Below are 15,265 nucleotides of genomic sequence, written 5' to 3' on the forward strand. Positions count from 1 at the left end.
AAACACAAACATCAAATAATGATCATTCAAATGTAATTCAGAGGAGTCAAATTTAAATTTTCATATATTCACAGAGATAATAGATACAAAATAGCAATTTGGATGAAATACTCAGGATTCTTGGCAAAATTTAATTAGTATTTTCTTCTTTTGTCCAGAATAAAAATAGCATATCTTTTTATTTGGCTTTTATTTTGAAGATAGGGTATAGCTTGGGTTGTCACTCATCCTTGACTCCAACTTGGAAGAATCCTCCTGCCTCAGTTCCCTAAGTGCAAGGAATGCAGGCATGTACTAGTATACGCAACTTTATTTCTTCCAATAATATATCTTAAAGCAATCACAGAGTGAATAAAATTTGATGGACTATGCTAGCTAGAGTGGCAGAGTAGTAAAGTTGACCTGCGTTGCAATCTTTTTATCTAAAACATATTCTCTGAACCCTAAACCTTAGTAGTAAGTAGTATCTGTTTTTTTCTAAAGGAAATAAAACTTAGCCCAACATAAAGACTTCATAAAATAACTAAGCAAACATTCATCAAAAATAAGAGCAAGTTAATAAATAACAAAAATTAACTTAAAATGTGACTTCCTTTGATAAAAGGTTTCAAGGATCAACCATGGACATTCAATGTTGCTGTATTTTTATTTTCATAACATATCAATATGGCATAGCTACTTTACATAAACAAATAGAGAACTGTGGGAAAGTTTAGTTTACCTGAGTTCTCTACTGATTTTATGTTCTAAATGAAGGAGGGCCAAAACTAAACTCTCCTACACTATTGTTTTAACAACTGTGACCCTTCCTGGGTGGTGAGAAATTTTTTTAAATCCCATTTTCTTTCCAAGGTCTACATTTTCTGAGACTACATAATATTTTTATAACAGGCAAACTTTAGTAAGAATCTCAACTGGAAGTTAAAAGACCTAAAAAAGGAGAAAAGAAATTTTAAAGACCTATAAAGAAAATCAAGTGGAATCCAGCCCCACAAAGGTATCAATCTAAAGAGAAAGGTTAAAACCCATCCAGGATAAATAAAAAAGAAATCATAAACAACAAGTTTATAAAAAGAAAAATGAACTCAGTCTCTTCACTAATCCTAATACTGATCCTGCTAATGTGGCCCCTCTGGGTCTAGGGGTTGAAAGGCAAAGGGTTTTCTTCTACCACCCAAACAAGGAGTAAGACCCCAACTGTCCAGAGCATAAGGACATTTAAAATGTCTACCGAGTCTCAGATTACATCACTGTCCCACTTACTTCACAGACTGCTGACTCTGAGTGGCCTGAACATGCTAAAAGCAACACTGAGAGCTATCAAATGGAAAACGGAAACCACAAAGAGTTTCAAGATACAAACTCAACAATAAGACAAACGTAAATTACCTTCTAGAATTAATTCAAGAAAAATAAATGCTTTTAAATTTTAATGATCTTAGTTACATTTTCAACTGCATCACAAAAAAAATTTCAAAATTAGTCAAGAAGACAGAAAGCTTGTACAGTGAAAACACTACTGAAAAGAAATGAAGACAATTTTAAAAAAAAGGAAAAGAAAAAGGAAACACATATATTCATGGACTAGAATCAGAATTGTTAAAATGTTAATATTGCCCACAGCAATCTATACATTCAATGTAAACTCTACCAAAATCTCAAGGTTTTTGCAGAAATAAAAAAGGTCATGATAAAATATGAAATTTCGAATAACCCTAAATAGCCAAAACCTTTAAAGAACAAACCTCAAGAATTCATAATTCCTCATTTCAAAATTTACTACAAAACTGCAGTAATCAAAATAATAAAGCACAGACATAAAGACAGACACGGATAAATGGGATCTCAGAGAAAAGCTTGGCATGTATGGTCATGATCTTCAACAAGGGTGCCAGCAGGTCAGAAAATTATTTCTATAAACATACTAGGAAAATTAGTATCCATGTGCAAAAAATTAAGTTGGTACCTTGGTATGGGAAGTCCTTCTGTATATGTGTGGCTTTTATTGGTTAATGAATAAAGCTGCTGTTTCAGCCAATGGCTTAGCAGAATAGGGCAAGGTGGGATTTCCAAGCAGATAGAGGAGGAGAGAGTAGGCAGAGTCAGGGAGAAGCCCTGTAGCTGCTGCAGGAGAACAGACACATCTGCCGGAGCCCACTGAAACTTTGCCAGTAGGCCATAACCTCATGGTGATGCATAGATTAATGGAGATGGGTAAATTTAGGATGTAAAAGCTAGGTAAAAAATACGCTTAAGCTATTAGCCAAACAGTATTGCAAATAATATAGTTTCTGTGTGATTATTTCAGGGCTGAGCAGCTGGGAACGAATGAATAGCCTCTGGCAACAGTACCTTATCCAATATCACAAATAAAAATTAATTCAAAACATAAAAAATCTAAATATGAGACCTAAAACTATAAAACTTTGAAAATAATATATTAAGGAGGCCAAAGAGGTGGTTTAGCATGTAAAGGTACCTACTGCCAAGACAAACTACCTGAGTTTGAACCCCTGGACCTACATAGTAAAAGAGACTCCATTCCTACAAGCAGTCCTCTGACCTCCACATATGTGCCACAGCATGCAAATCCACACGTGCATACTCATACAAAATAAATAAATACAAAATAATTGTTTTTAAGAATACATGTGGCAAAATACTTAATATTTGAAGGATCACTGTCGACTGCTCAGTAGTTAAGAACATGTACGGCTCTTACAAAAGACACAAGTTCAGTTCCCAAGTACCCACATCAGGAAGTTCACAACAGTCTCTAACTTTAGTTCCAAATAATTGAACACCTCTGGCCTCCATGAACATCTGCACTTTTGTGCTCATACCCCATATGAACACATAACTAAAATCTTTTAAAACAAAAATATAATTCAAGATGAGCAAAGGAGGAATTGGGGAGTGGTTCAGACAGTAAAATGCTTGCCGTGCAAGGATGAGGACCTAAGTTCAGATCCCCAGGGCCCATATAATCTGTAACTGCAGATCTGTAACTGCAAGGCTGGAGAGGGAGAGACAGGATGACCCCAGGGTCTTGCTGGCCAGACAATCTAGACCAGTGGTTCTCAATTTTCCTTGTGCTGTGACCTTTTAACAGTTCCTCCTGTGGTAACCCCCTCCATCATAAAATTATTTTCAATGCTATTTCATAACTGCAATCTTGCTACTGTAATGAATCAAAGTGTAAATATCAGTGTTTTCCAATGGCCTTAGGTGACCACTGTGAAAGGTCACTTGACCTCCCAAAAGAGGTTGCAACCCGCAGGTTGAGAACCACTGATTTAAACAAATCTGTAAGCTCCAGGTTCAGTGAGAGACTGTGTCTTACGTAAGGTGGAGAGCAATTGAAGGATGCACCAGACAATGACTTCTGGCCTCCACACGCACATATGAACACATATGCACGCAAACAGCAACCATATACATATAAATAAAATATATATGAAATAAGCAAAGGACTAGAACAAAATTCCTTCAAAGAAGATAAGGGAATGGCCCATAAGTATATGATAGATGCTAAGTACCACTAATCATTAGAAAAAATGCCAACAGAAACTACAATAAAATACTACCTCATTCATTAGAGTGGCTACCTTTTAAAAGAAACAATATTGGCAAAGAAGAGGAGAAAGCTGAACCACTGGGCACAGTTGGGAGGAATGTAAGATTGCATGGCCACTGTGGGAAATAAAAGTTTCTCAAAAAAGTTAAAATGAGATTACATCTGGTCCAACATCTCCATGGGTTTCAAAGAGGTAATCATACACTATGCTCATACAAGCTTTATTTACAAAAGCTAAAATGCAGAAATGACCTAAAATCCCATCAACAAAGAAATGGCTAAGAGAAGTATGGTGAAGATAAGCAAAGGAACATTATTCAGCTTTTTTAAAAGTGGAGATGCTGGTAAGCTACAAATAACTGCACCAAAGGACAAGGCAAATGAAACAAGCCAACCACAAAATGATAAATACTATAAGATGCAAATACAGTAATCAAAATCATAAAGAAGGTAAAATAATGGCTGTCAAGAACTGTAAAAAGGATAGGAAGTCATTATTTAATGGGTAGAGTGTTAGCTTCACAAGATGAAGAGAGCCAGTGGTAGTAGTGGTTGAACATTTTTGTCATATTTAATCTCAGTTAACAGTACATAAAAAAAAAAAAAAACAGTCAAGGTGTACCAGGAATAGTAGTGATGCATGCCTATAATCCCAGCATTAGGTAGGTGGAGGAAGGAAGACTAAGAGGGCAAGACTAGCCTGTGACACACAGTAAGAGCCATGCCAGACTGGGCCATGTAGCAAGATTCTGTCTCAAAATTCACCCCACATCGCCCCTGCAAAACAAAACAAGCAAACAAAAAAAAAATCTGTGTCTAATACAGAAAGGGGAGGTGTTAACTATTATATATATTTTACCACAATAAAAAAAATAGAAAAAAGCCGGGCAAGAGTCCATAACTGTAACCGCAGCACTCATGAGACTAAAACACAAGATCAGCCTCGGCTACTTCACAAGAGCCTATCTCAAAGAGAAAAAGAAAGGAAAAAATCTTGGGAAAATGTAAATAATGTTTAGAACTTTTCAAAAGTAATTCTGTAGTAAGCATTAATAATCATTTTATCCTAAAAGTTTTCTCTTACTAGGAATTTATCAGAAAAAAATAATGAATGTCACAGAAATGACCCTTACGCAAACAGACATGTGATGCATGATTAAAACAATGTGAAAAAAGGAGAGGGTGAACTGCACAAAAACTTACACAGAAAAAGTGAATCTGGATTCCCACCTCACACTAGAAACAAAAATCAACACGTTTAAATATACACCTAGTGAAGAAGGCTACACTACCAATTTGAAGAAAACAACAAAAGAACATTTTCATTGTATTAGGTAGGGAGGAATTTCTCCATACAGAAGCATTCAGTATATAGATAAAAAAGTTAGCAGATTGAGCATTAAAAATGTAAATGTCTATTTTTAAAAAAGCATGTTAAAGAGAATAGACAACCCAGAGGCAAAAGAAATGTGTAGACAACATATAACAATGACTCCCGTAAACCTGTGAGAAATAGAAAGAACTCAGCACTTCTGAGAAGAAATGCAAATGGCCAATCAATATAGGAAAAGGAGCTGGTCTCACTGAAAAGGAAAGATAACACTTCATACCCATCAAATCATAGACTAGAAAAAAGGGCCAACAAATCTAAAGGCTCTTTCAAGACAATTTAAAGATACAAAATTAGATATGGTCTATTACTTTTCAGTCATCCTTTATAAAATTTTGGCAGGATATTCTGAAATAAATTAGTCATTACTTGTCAATAAATACTAATTAACTATATATAGTCAGACCTTTAAATTTTTAAATTACTTTATAAATCTCATACTATACAAAACATCAACAGGAAATTTACAAGTAAAAGTAAAACAAGTTATATTGGTTTCTAGTATATTTCTTTAAAACTGTAAAAATGACAACATACAAAGAGAAATAAAATGTATGGTCCACATTTTTCAAGCCATAACATTAAAAAAAAAAAAAAGAGCGAGAGAAAAGAGAAGCGATGGAGGGAAGAAAGAAGTTAGGGAGGAAGGGAAAGTTAGAGGGAGAGAAGAGAGATGGGGAGAAGAAGGAAGGATGTGAAAAGAGAGGAAGAACTGATTCAAATATTTTTCCACAAAAAAAAGGGATTCTTACCAACATTCCCCCACTAATTTATAGGAAGACATGTTGTGGGATATCGGTACACTGTGTGAAGATGTGTTACTATGATTGGTAATAAAAAGCTGAACGGCCAATAGCTAGGCAGAAGAGACAGATGGGATTTCCAGGGAGAGAGAAGAGAGGGAGAAAATCAAGGCACAGGAGGAATGAGTCAAACACCTAGAATTGGGAAGGTAAAAGCCACGTGATAGAATGCAAATTAATAAAAAGTATGGGTTAACTTAAGTTATAAGAGCTAGTGGGACAAGCCTAAGCTAAGGCTGAGCTTTCATAATTAATAAGTGTCCGTGTAGTTATTTGTAGTTTGGTGGTCCTGATGAAAACCATATTACAAAGACACATGAGTCTATACAAGAATAAACTGGCAAAGCTGATTATCTTATAGATTAAAAGAGGAAAAGGCTAAATATGTTTTACTCCTTGTATATTCACTGAATAATTAATTATATCCACATAGAAAAGCAGAAATCGAATAAGAAAATGGAGGGGTAGAAAGCAAGCTGTTCTGCTTTTGACATTTTTTTCTTTCCATAATCTTGAAATAAATCATTCACTTAAAACCTTCTAAAATAGAGTTTTAGGAAAGAAAATAAATTCAGCAGGGTTCAGATTAGTATTAACTATTAAAAAATCTGTTTTGAAGCCAGGGGGTGGTGGCCCTCCCCTTTAATCCCAGCACTCAGGAGACATAGACAGTCAGATCTCTCAGTTCAAGACCAGCATGGTCTACATAGTGAGTTCCTGGATAGTCAGGACTACACAGAAAAAAACATTTCTGGGGTTGGTGAGCGGGGAGAGGGGATGTATTCTGAATTGGAAAAATAAAAACCTTTCCACTCCCATTTTAACATATAACAACACCATTTTTTTATAATGAAGATGCAACTTTTAAATAGCAGCAGCACCTTACATCCAAACACCTTGGGGAAAAAAAAGTTTCTCTTACTGACTTATGAAAAATCTGGGTAAAGGGATGTGTGTGTGTGTGTGTGTGTGTGCGCGCGCGCACACACACACACACAAGCACATACATTTAAGTGAGTATGGGTACATAAATGCATGTGTCTGTGGGTGGAGACAAGCAAACAACCTCACTGATGTCCCTCAGGCACTGTTGATCTGTCTGCTGCTCCTTGCCAGCACTGGGATCACAGTGTGCCCAGTTATTTGACATGGGTTCTCAGAGACTGTAGTCCAGTCCTTGCAAGCATTTTACTGTCTGAGTTTTATCATCTTAGGCCTAAGGACACAGGACAGCCTGGGAAAGTCTGAACATATTCCCTGCAAACTTCTTATGCTAGAAACTCAATCCCCAGATTTACACATTAATGGTGTTTGAAGGTGGGACTGTAGGGTGACAACAGGGTCATGAAGGCCATTCTGTCCCATCTAAGAAGCTCCCTTGTACACACTGCAGTTAGCACCTGCTTCCATAACCAGAGTACACTGATGGGTTAACGGACGACTGGAGAAATAGTCAGGCTATTAGGCAAATGTTGACACATTTACTGTCTCCATGTGATGGTTCTTGCCATAAAAGAAGGCTTATACCAGATGTTGAACAGATGTGCCAAGCTCTTGGATAATCCTAACTCCAGGATCACAAGCCAAATAAGCCTCCATTCTTTATACTCCGCAGTTTATGATATTCAGTTATAATAATCAAAAAATTTGCTAAAATATTTCCACAGCATACTCCTGTTGGGAGTGCAAATTGTCATAACTACCTAAAAGCAAGAAAATCCATTGCTAAGTAAACATTCAACAGAAATGAATAAAGGTATGCACCAAAAAAACTACACAAGATTACTGACAATGTCAGGCTAGGTGCCCTAAGCCTGCACTCTCAACACGTGCGAATCAGAGGCAGAAGACCACAAAGTCAAGGGCAACCTGGGCTACAAATTCTATGCTAGTCCGGACTACAGAGAGAGACCTCCTATCTGAGGAGATAGCTCCAGAAGCATGGAGATCTGATTTCAAATCCCCAAAACACCATTTCATTTGGGCAAGATGGCCTGTCTATAATTCCAGCTTTAGGAAAGGGTATACAAGCTCAACCAGCAAGCTCAGAGTTCAACTAAGAGATCTCTGACTTTGCCTGTAGAGTGTAATCACGCCTTGAATCTCTCTCTGCACACTTGTATACTTACACCCTAACACACAAGTCCCATAATAGGCAAAATTGCATATACGTGCATACATGAATAAAACATATATACATGGATTGATCTTACTATTAATATACAAAATGTAAAAACAATCCAAATGACTACCAACCAAAGAATAAACTGTAAACGGCATTTCAAAAATTTTAATACTATAGAAAAAAGATCAAATGACAACTAAACATGAATGAATCACTTTCATTATATCAAAAATACAGACTTACTCAAAAGAATACATTTATATCAAGCCCAAAACATACCAAAAAGAAGAGTATATGTAAGACAGCTGTTCTGACTAAAAAAAAAAAAAGAGGGAAAAGAGAGTGTGTGTGTGTGTCAAGACATGTTTATTAAGTATAACTTACAAGTTTTTGGACCAGCCAGATGTCTCAGCAGGTAGCGAGGCGCGTGAGGGCAGGCCTGACAACTGGAGTTTGATCTCAAGGAGAATCAACTCCTAAGAGCTGTCATTTGACCTCCTCACAGGTCCTGTGGCATAAGGACCTACACACACACACACACACACACACACACACACACACACACACACACACAAACACATACACAAATTAATCAGGTAATTAATTAAAATTAAAATGTATACAAGTTTTAGTGTTAGTAAACAACCAGTTGCTAAAGTAGAAGGGGAAAAGGGAAGACAAAGGTGCAAGAACGTGCAAAAGAGGAAGGTTGGCAGGGAGTCGGTCAAATCTAAGTGTTTATGGAATGCCATAGGGAAACCTGCTACTTTGTAAGCTAATTGAAAAATGAAATTAAAAATAGTAACTCTAGAAATTCTATGACAGTAATCCCAGAACTTGGTGGAAGAAATGGGAAAATATATTGCCCCCATCTTAACAACAGAAAAATTGTAGGTCTATGCAAGTGGTAGCCCCAGACAGTAAATACCAAACAGACCACAGGAATAAACTAGGGACCAACAATAAAGAACTCATATTCTGGACTTTGTTCAAAATATGTTAGACATCAACTTACTTATAAATTACTGCCAATCACATACATTACATGACCAAGCCTGCAATCCCAGCATTCAGGAGGCTAAAGAGCCTAGACTACATTGCCAGTTCAAGGCCAACCATGGCTATAAAGCAAGACCTGTTTTGAAAAAAAAAAAAAAAAAGACATGGCTAGTGGACAGTTTGATATATGGATCTAAATTTCAGGAGCAATCTTTGAGCACAGACATAAATTATCTTTAAGTGATAATTAAAGAATGGGTAAAAATAAGTTCTCATAAGCAAAGAAGAAAAGAGAACTTGAGGTGTGCACATCTCAGGAGGCAGAAACATAGGGTTGCTGTAAATTTAAAACCAGCCCCATTAACAGAGGGAGTTCCAGACCACCTAGGGTTAGAAGGGGAGAAGGGGAGTGAGAAGGGAGAATACTCAAATCCTCAGAAATTCAACACTTAAATATCCTTTAGCAAAAGAGCTAGCAGAGGAGCCTGGAAAGGCGAAGACACAGAAGAAAAGGGAAAATAAAAGCCAGTAGAAGGCTTTAAAAAGGTAAGAATGGTCAGGGGTAAGTACCAAGAGCTCCTGAGAAGTCAAGTAGGATATTAAGTATTCACTGAATTTAGAAACAGAGATCTCAAAACCATGACAAGAGCTATTGGGGACAGGGGCAGAAACTGTCTAATAAATAATAGAAGAAAATGCCACAGAAGTGAAGGACATGAGCCTCTGCACTAAAAGAAGTAAGTCCAGCAAACAGGTGGAGAGTGGGGAGTGGAGATCATAGTATCAGAAAACCATATAAAAAGAGAGTAATTCCTGAGAGCTATAAAGAGAAAAAGATCACAAAGAATCAGAAAATAAACTGACATCAACTCTTCAACATCAACACTTGAAGCCAAAAGACAATGAATAGGAAAAAGTCAGAAAATTCTCATTCTTAAAAAATCCAGGAAAACCTGTTTTGAAGCAGAATTTACACACTACTCTCTGCATTATAAAAAGATGGTACTTCAACAGGTAAAGTCTAAAAATATACTTTCCATGGATATTTTCTCTGAAGGCTACAAAAGGTTTCATTCAAAATTAAAGAAATCCTAAAAGTAAAGACACTTTTGAAGTAGTTTGTGCTCCAAGACTTCCAGGAAAAAAAAAAAAAAAACCAAGAACCCATTACTGAGGAAAGGCATGAATACAGATATAATGAATACACAGAAAGACATGTCAATTTTCTCAATATTAATTCATAAAACCAATAAAACTTCTCAAAAATAATACAATGGTTTGTGGTTTTGTTTTTTTTTTTTTTTGAATTTCAATCAAGGTATTTCTAAAATACACATGAAAGGGATAAGAGCCAGGAATATCCTACACTACTGAAAAAAGTAAGAGAATGTCTTACAGTCATAGGAACTTACTTTAATGCTTTTCTAATTAGGATAACAGAATAGTGAGATAGGGATTGACTGATAAATTAAAAACTGCAGAAATCCAAAAGTTATATAGTAGATAGCAGTAAGACAGCCCCCTTAAGGGAAAGAACTTAAATGGTTCTGAATTTTAAATATTCATGATGAAAAGAAGGGAACACATTGCACAGGACTGAATCCTAACCTCATATCACACACAAAAACTTAGTCTATACAAACTGTGAACTTGTTAAAGGCAAAATTCTGAAGCTTTTGGAAGACAAGTAGATTATCTTCATTATATTGGTTTAGCAAAGAATGCCTTAAAAATAAACATTAAAAGAAAAGAAAAAACTGAAAAATTCTACTATACTGACATGAAGAAGTCTCTCAGCCAAGACACTATAATGAAAATAAAGAGATAAGTCACAGAATGAGAAAGCATTTATGATACCATAACTGAGAAATGGCTAAAATTCAAATACATATATTTAGAGATACATATACACGTGTTTATAATACACACAAATATATTACAAGTACATATACTACATATAGGAAGAAAATGACATTTATAGGAAAATAAGCAAGAGAATGGAACACAAAGAAATTTAAACTATGATAAACGTATTAAAAAGCATTTATTAATAATCAGATGGTCAAAAATTCTAATACCAAATGTCAATAAGAACAAAGAACAAAGACATCTTTATACACTCCAGTAGGACTATAAAATAGCTTAATCAGTTTGACATCAGCTAGTAAAATTAAAGTCATACTGCTCTAGAAGCACAGCCATGCTACTCCCGAGTCAAGACTTGATGAAGTATCCCAGTGTTTTATGTCAGAGTCGAAAACTAGGAACAACCCATTTGCCCACTAACAGTAAAATGGCAAATGACTGTGATACAACCTGTTGCAGGATACTTGTACACTGTATGAAGATGTGTTGCTGTGACTGATGTAATAAAAAGCTTAACGGCCAATAGCTAGGCAGGAGACATAGGTGTGACTTCCTCACAGAAAGAAGACACCATCAGGAGGTGAAACAAGGAGGACACACAAAAGGAGAGAGAGGTAAAAGCCATGTGACAGAACATAGATTAATATAAATGGATTAACTTAAGTTATATGAGCTAGCAGAACAAGCCTAAGCTAATGACGTCTTCGAGTCATTATTTGGGATCTGCCCAGCAGGACAGAGAAAGATTCGCTACAACAATCCTGTTACTGAATGCGATGCGACAATGAAAATCAACTAACTGCAGCAGTCGGTGATAACAAAGCCCGTGTAACAAGCATAATAACACACTAAATATGATTCTATTTTCATAATGCTGAAACACATACAACTAAGTTTATGTTTAGAGATGCTAAACTATACAGCAGATGAGTAATTTAAGGAGAGAGTCTGAGGTGCAGCAGAATTTCTTAACCCTGATACTGTCAACAGAAACCTACTTTGTTACCTGCTAAATACATATACATGTTTCAGTATTTCTTCAATACAAGAATATTTCACTACTTTCTAAAAGACATTGCCCTGTCAGTTGCCACAGAGCATACAGTCAGGACTCAGCATCAACTGCTTTAACAGGTTAAAAACAGACATGTCACTCAAAGCATATTTTTGTTACTATTTTTTGGTTTCTGATAAGATAATACAAAGGATATTATGTATCTTCATTTACATCCAACCATACCACATTGAAAAGAAAACAAACAAACTAGTGCTGATTTTACAAGCCTGCTAGTAACTCTGTGAGAGCTGTACAGCTCTGAACTGAGCACAAGGACTGCAACTGTATGATGGGAAGCTAACTTCAATTAAGAACACAACATGATTTCCTAGAAACAGTCTTGGCTGTCCTGGAACTCACTCTGTAGAGCAGGCTGGCCTCGAACTCACAGCAATCCCCCTGCCTCAGCCTCCCAAGTGCTAGGATTAAAGGTGTACACCACCACTGCCCAGCCAATTTAATATTTTAATAGTCCCCAATTTCCAAGTGGTAGCTGGAATCAAGCTTTAAAACAGCTGCCTACTGCACACTACCATAAACTTTAAGGTATGGCAGCATTCACACCACAAAAATAACTTTAGTTTCCTTCATATAAATTTACAACTTCCAGAGAATCTTGAAAATTAAACAATTTTTAGAAAAGGAAAAATGAGGCCAAAAAGTCAAGCAAGCTTAAATTTACATTTTTGTTTAAAAAAACAAAAACAAAACTCATGCCTGATTCCTCAAGAGCAAATGCAAAGAATCTGTGTTCTTCAGTACCATTGTAAAAATAATCCCACAGGATGCTAGCCAGCTTGTAATGTTAAACTACATGAAGTCTCAAATTTTTCAGGAAATTTCAACTGACTTTGCAATAAGATTATACATGACCCTCTGCAGAGTAAAATCGCACAATTTGCCTATGCCATAGAAAGAGGCTGTTATCTTCTGGGTCCCTTTTCCTCTCCCATACCACGTTTGGCTTCTATGACCTCTATAGATAATGACAGTAATTTCTACTACTCATTGAACCCCTTCTAGATGCCTTACACTTTCTATATATTTACACCACAAATACAAGAAATAGGCCTTCCAGTGAGGGAAGTCCATCAGTCAGTCACCGAATATACAGCAGGTAACTTGCCCAAGGTCACAGACTGCTGTGTGGGAGAGCAAGAAATATTCCGGTATGAGCCCATGCTATAAATCCTCTGCTGTTTCCTATCTGATGAAATGTCCTCACACAACAAGAAATACCCATGGCCACCTACCCTTCTCACCACAAGCTTCAGGTGCCTTATGGGTTTCTCTTGGCCTCTCCTCAGTAACTGTATATGCAGAGGACATTAACAAGTGGAAAGAGCCGAAGAAACAAACACTCAAGGAAACCTATGGTTTTACAACTAACAAAACATTAGTTGGAGGAGATGATTATTTTGCCCATGACCACCAAGCTAGCTCTGACAGCCAACACTAGTGTCCCTAGAATGATTTTCCAACCACACTAAATGCCCTTCCAACCATGCATCTTAGAGAGTAAGCTCTTGTTGAAACCATATTCTGTGCCAACTTTCAATAGCATTCTCTGAAGAGAACATTTCATTTCAACAAATAATGAGGAAATGCATATGCTGAGAAACAGATTCAAATGTGAAACTTTGGACCTCAATTTTATTATATAAATATGAATGTCAATTATACTACATGACAAGTGTGACAGTAGCCATGTGAACAAGATGTTCCAAAAACACTCAGCGCAAAGAAAGTGTGTCTTTCAGACTGGATAAAAGATGAGGACTGGAATTCTGACAGAATGCATTCAGTGCATGCATACATCACAAGATAAAGTGTACTATGCTTAACAACTAAGGGAAATGTTTTCTACTGAATGCACGTTAAAGTAAAAACACACAACTGCAATTGGGAACAGAAGATCTGAGTTCAAGGTTAAACTGAATCACGTCTAAGCTTCAGGATACCCAACCTTGGATATGTGGACGCTACTACTGACCTGGCCGCTTTCGGAACTTTCACGGGGACCAAATTACATGAAACTGAAAAGTGGAGTATGTAAGTGTTCACTTCTAGGCAACTCTGTGGGTCCTTCCCCTAAACTGTGGCTCATAAAAGCCTCACCCTTCAGGAAGTAAATATTCCAGTGACATCATTCATATACTTCCTAGGACAGTACAAACATTTAACATTCACACCTTCATTTTGAAACATCAAACCTCTATTGAAATAACTACGCGTGGAGTTTTTAATTCTTCAAGTGCTGGTACTGCCTTAGAGCCAAAGCTTATATTTAGAAACTAGGATGAAATGCAGATTTTCTTCTGGAAGTTTTCTGTCAGAAATTCCATCCCATGTGGCCAAGCAACCAACTCAAGAACAGACAGACTGCAAGCTGGCAATCACTTTACTCTTGTTTTATTTGAACTACAGATACTGCCCGCTCTCTGCCCCTAGCTCCCAAAAGTTACCTGTTTTGGTACAAGCGTACATGCAAACGCCATTAGTAAACAAACATGCGCACACTGAAAAGCCTACTGAGTTTCCGATTTTACAATGAGGGCCACAACCGCCCGCTCCTCCCATGAAATTACACTAATTTCTTTCCAAGTTTGACAGGGTGGACTGCCCAACCATCACTCTTGAAACTGCATCCGGACCCCCGTACTCAGTAAACCCTACCGTCGGAGCCACTGCTTTGATGCTGAGCTGAACTTTCAACGTTCAAAGCCCAGGGAGGGTGGGCAAGATACGGGAAGGGGTGTAGGGGTGAAGTCCTCGTGCCACCCTGGACGGGCGACCGTTTCAACTCCAAAGCCAACTTCCCGTTTTCTCCCTCTTACCTTATACACTTTCCCAAAGGCTCCGTCGCCCAGTTCCCCTATAATCTCCCAAAACTCTTCGGGGTTCAGGTCTCTTTTCACGTGTTCGTACTGCTTCTTCTTCTTCTCGGTCCCCAACTTGAAGATCTTACGGAAATTGAAGAAGGACATTTTTCCTGCCCGGCAGAGTCCCTGGCACTTAAAGAGCTAGGAACAATAAAAGGCAAAGTTTGTGGCGCGTCCTCTCCCGCGCGATCCCGGGGTCCGGGCCGCTCCCGCCTGGCGCTCCTCGGAGAAGGCGGGGCAGCGACCGGGCTCCGGCCGAGGAGGGGGGCGCGTGGCCCGCGGGGCCGGGACGGGCCGAGCGGCGCCGTGGACACCTCGCTCGAGGGCCCCGGGGACTGCACCTGCCCCGGCGCTGGTCCCCGCCCCGCCCCGCCGCGCACCGGGCCGCCCGGGTCCGAACGGTGCGGACGCCCGCGGCGCCTCGCCTTAGGCCCGTGTCACGGCGCGTCTCCCGGGGCGGCGGCCACTCCGGGCCCGGGAAGCGACCGGCGCCCGCGAGGCACACAGCGGCGAGGCCGAGCTGTCCCTCCGGGGCCCCCGCGTCCGCTCCGAAGCCGTCCGTTCCC

General features: G+C 38.3%; 1 protein-coding gene across 2 annotated transcripts in view; it reads right to left on the minus strand.

The window, feature by feature from the left end:
* Slk (STE20 like kinase) overlaps positions 1 to 14,948 on the minus strand; it is a 53,462-nt gene extending 38,514 nt beyond the window's left edge. For both annotated transcript variants that reach the window (XM_050145371.1, XM_050145362.1), the window contains exon 1: positions 14,655 to 14,948. In XM_050145371.1, the coding sequence (XP_050001328.1) occupies positions 14,655 to 14,804 (150 nt within the window). In that variant the 5' untranslated portion in view covers positions 14,805 to 14,948. The remainder of the gene's footprint in view (positions 1 to 14,654) is intronic.
* Positions 14,949 to 15,265: the final 317 nt, after the last annotated feature.

This window comes from Alexandromys fortis, unplaced genomic scaffold, assembly GCF_014885135.2.
Source record: "Alexandromys fortis isolate MF-2015 unplaced genomic scaffold, M_Fortis_MF-2015_v1.1 scaffold_16, whole genome shotgun sequence".
In the NCBI taxonomy this organism is placed as follows: domain Eukaryota; kingdom Metazoa; phylum Chordata; class Mammalia; order Rodentia; family Cricetidae; genus Alexandromys; species Alexandromys fortis.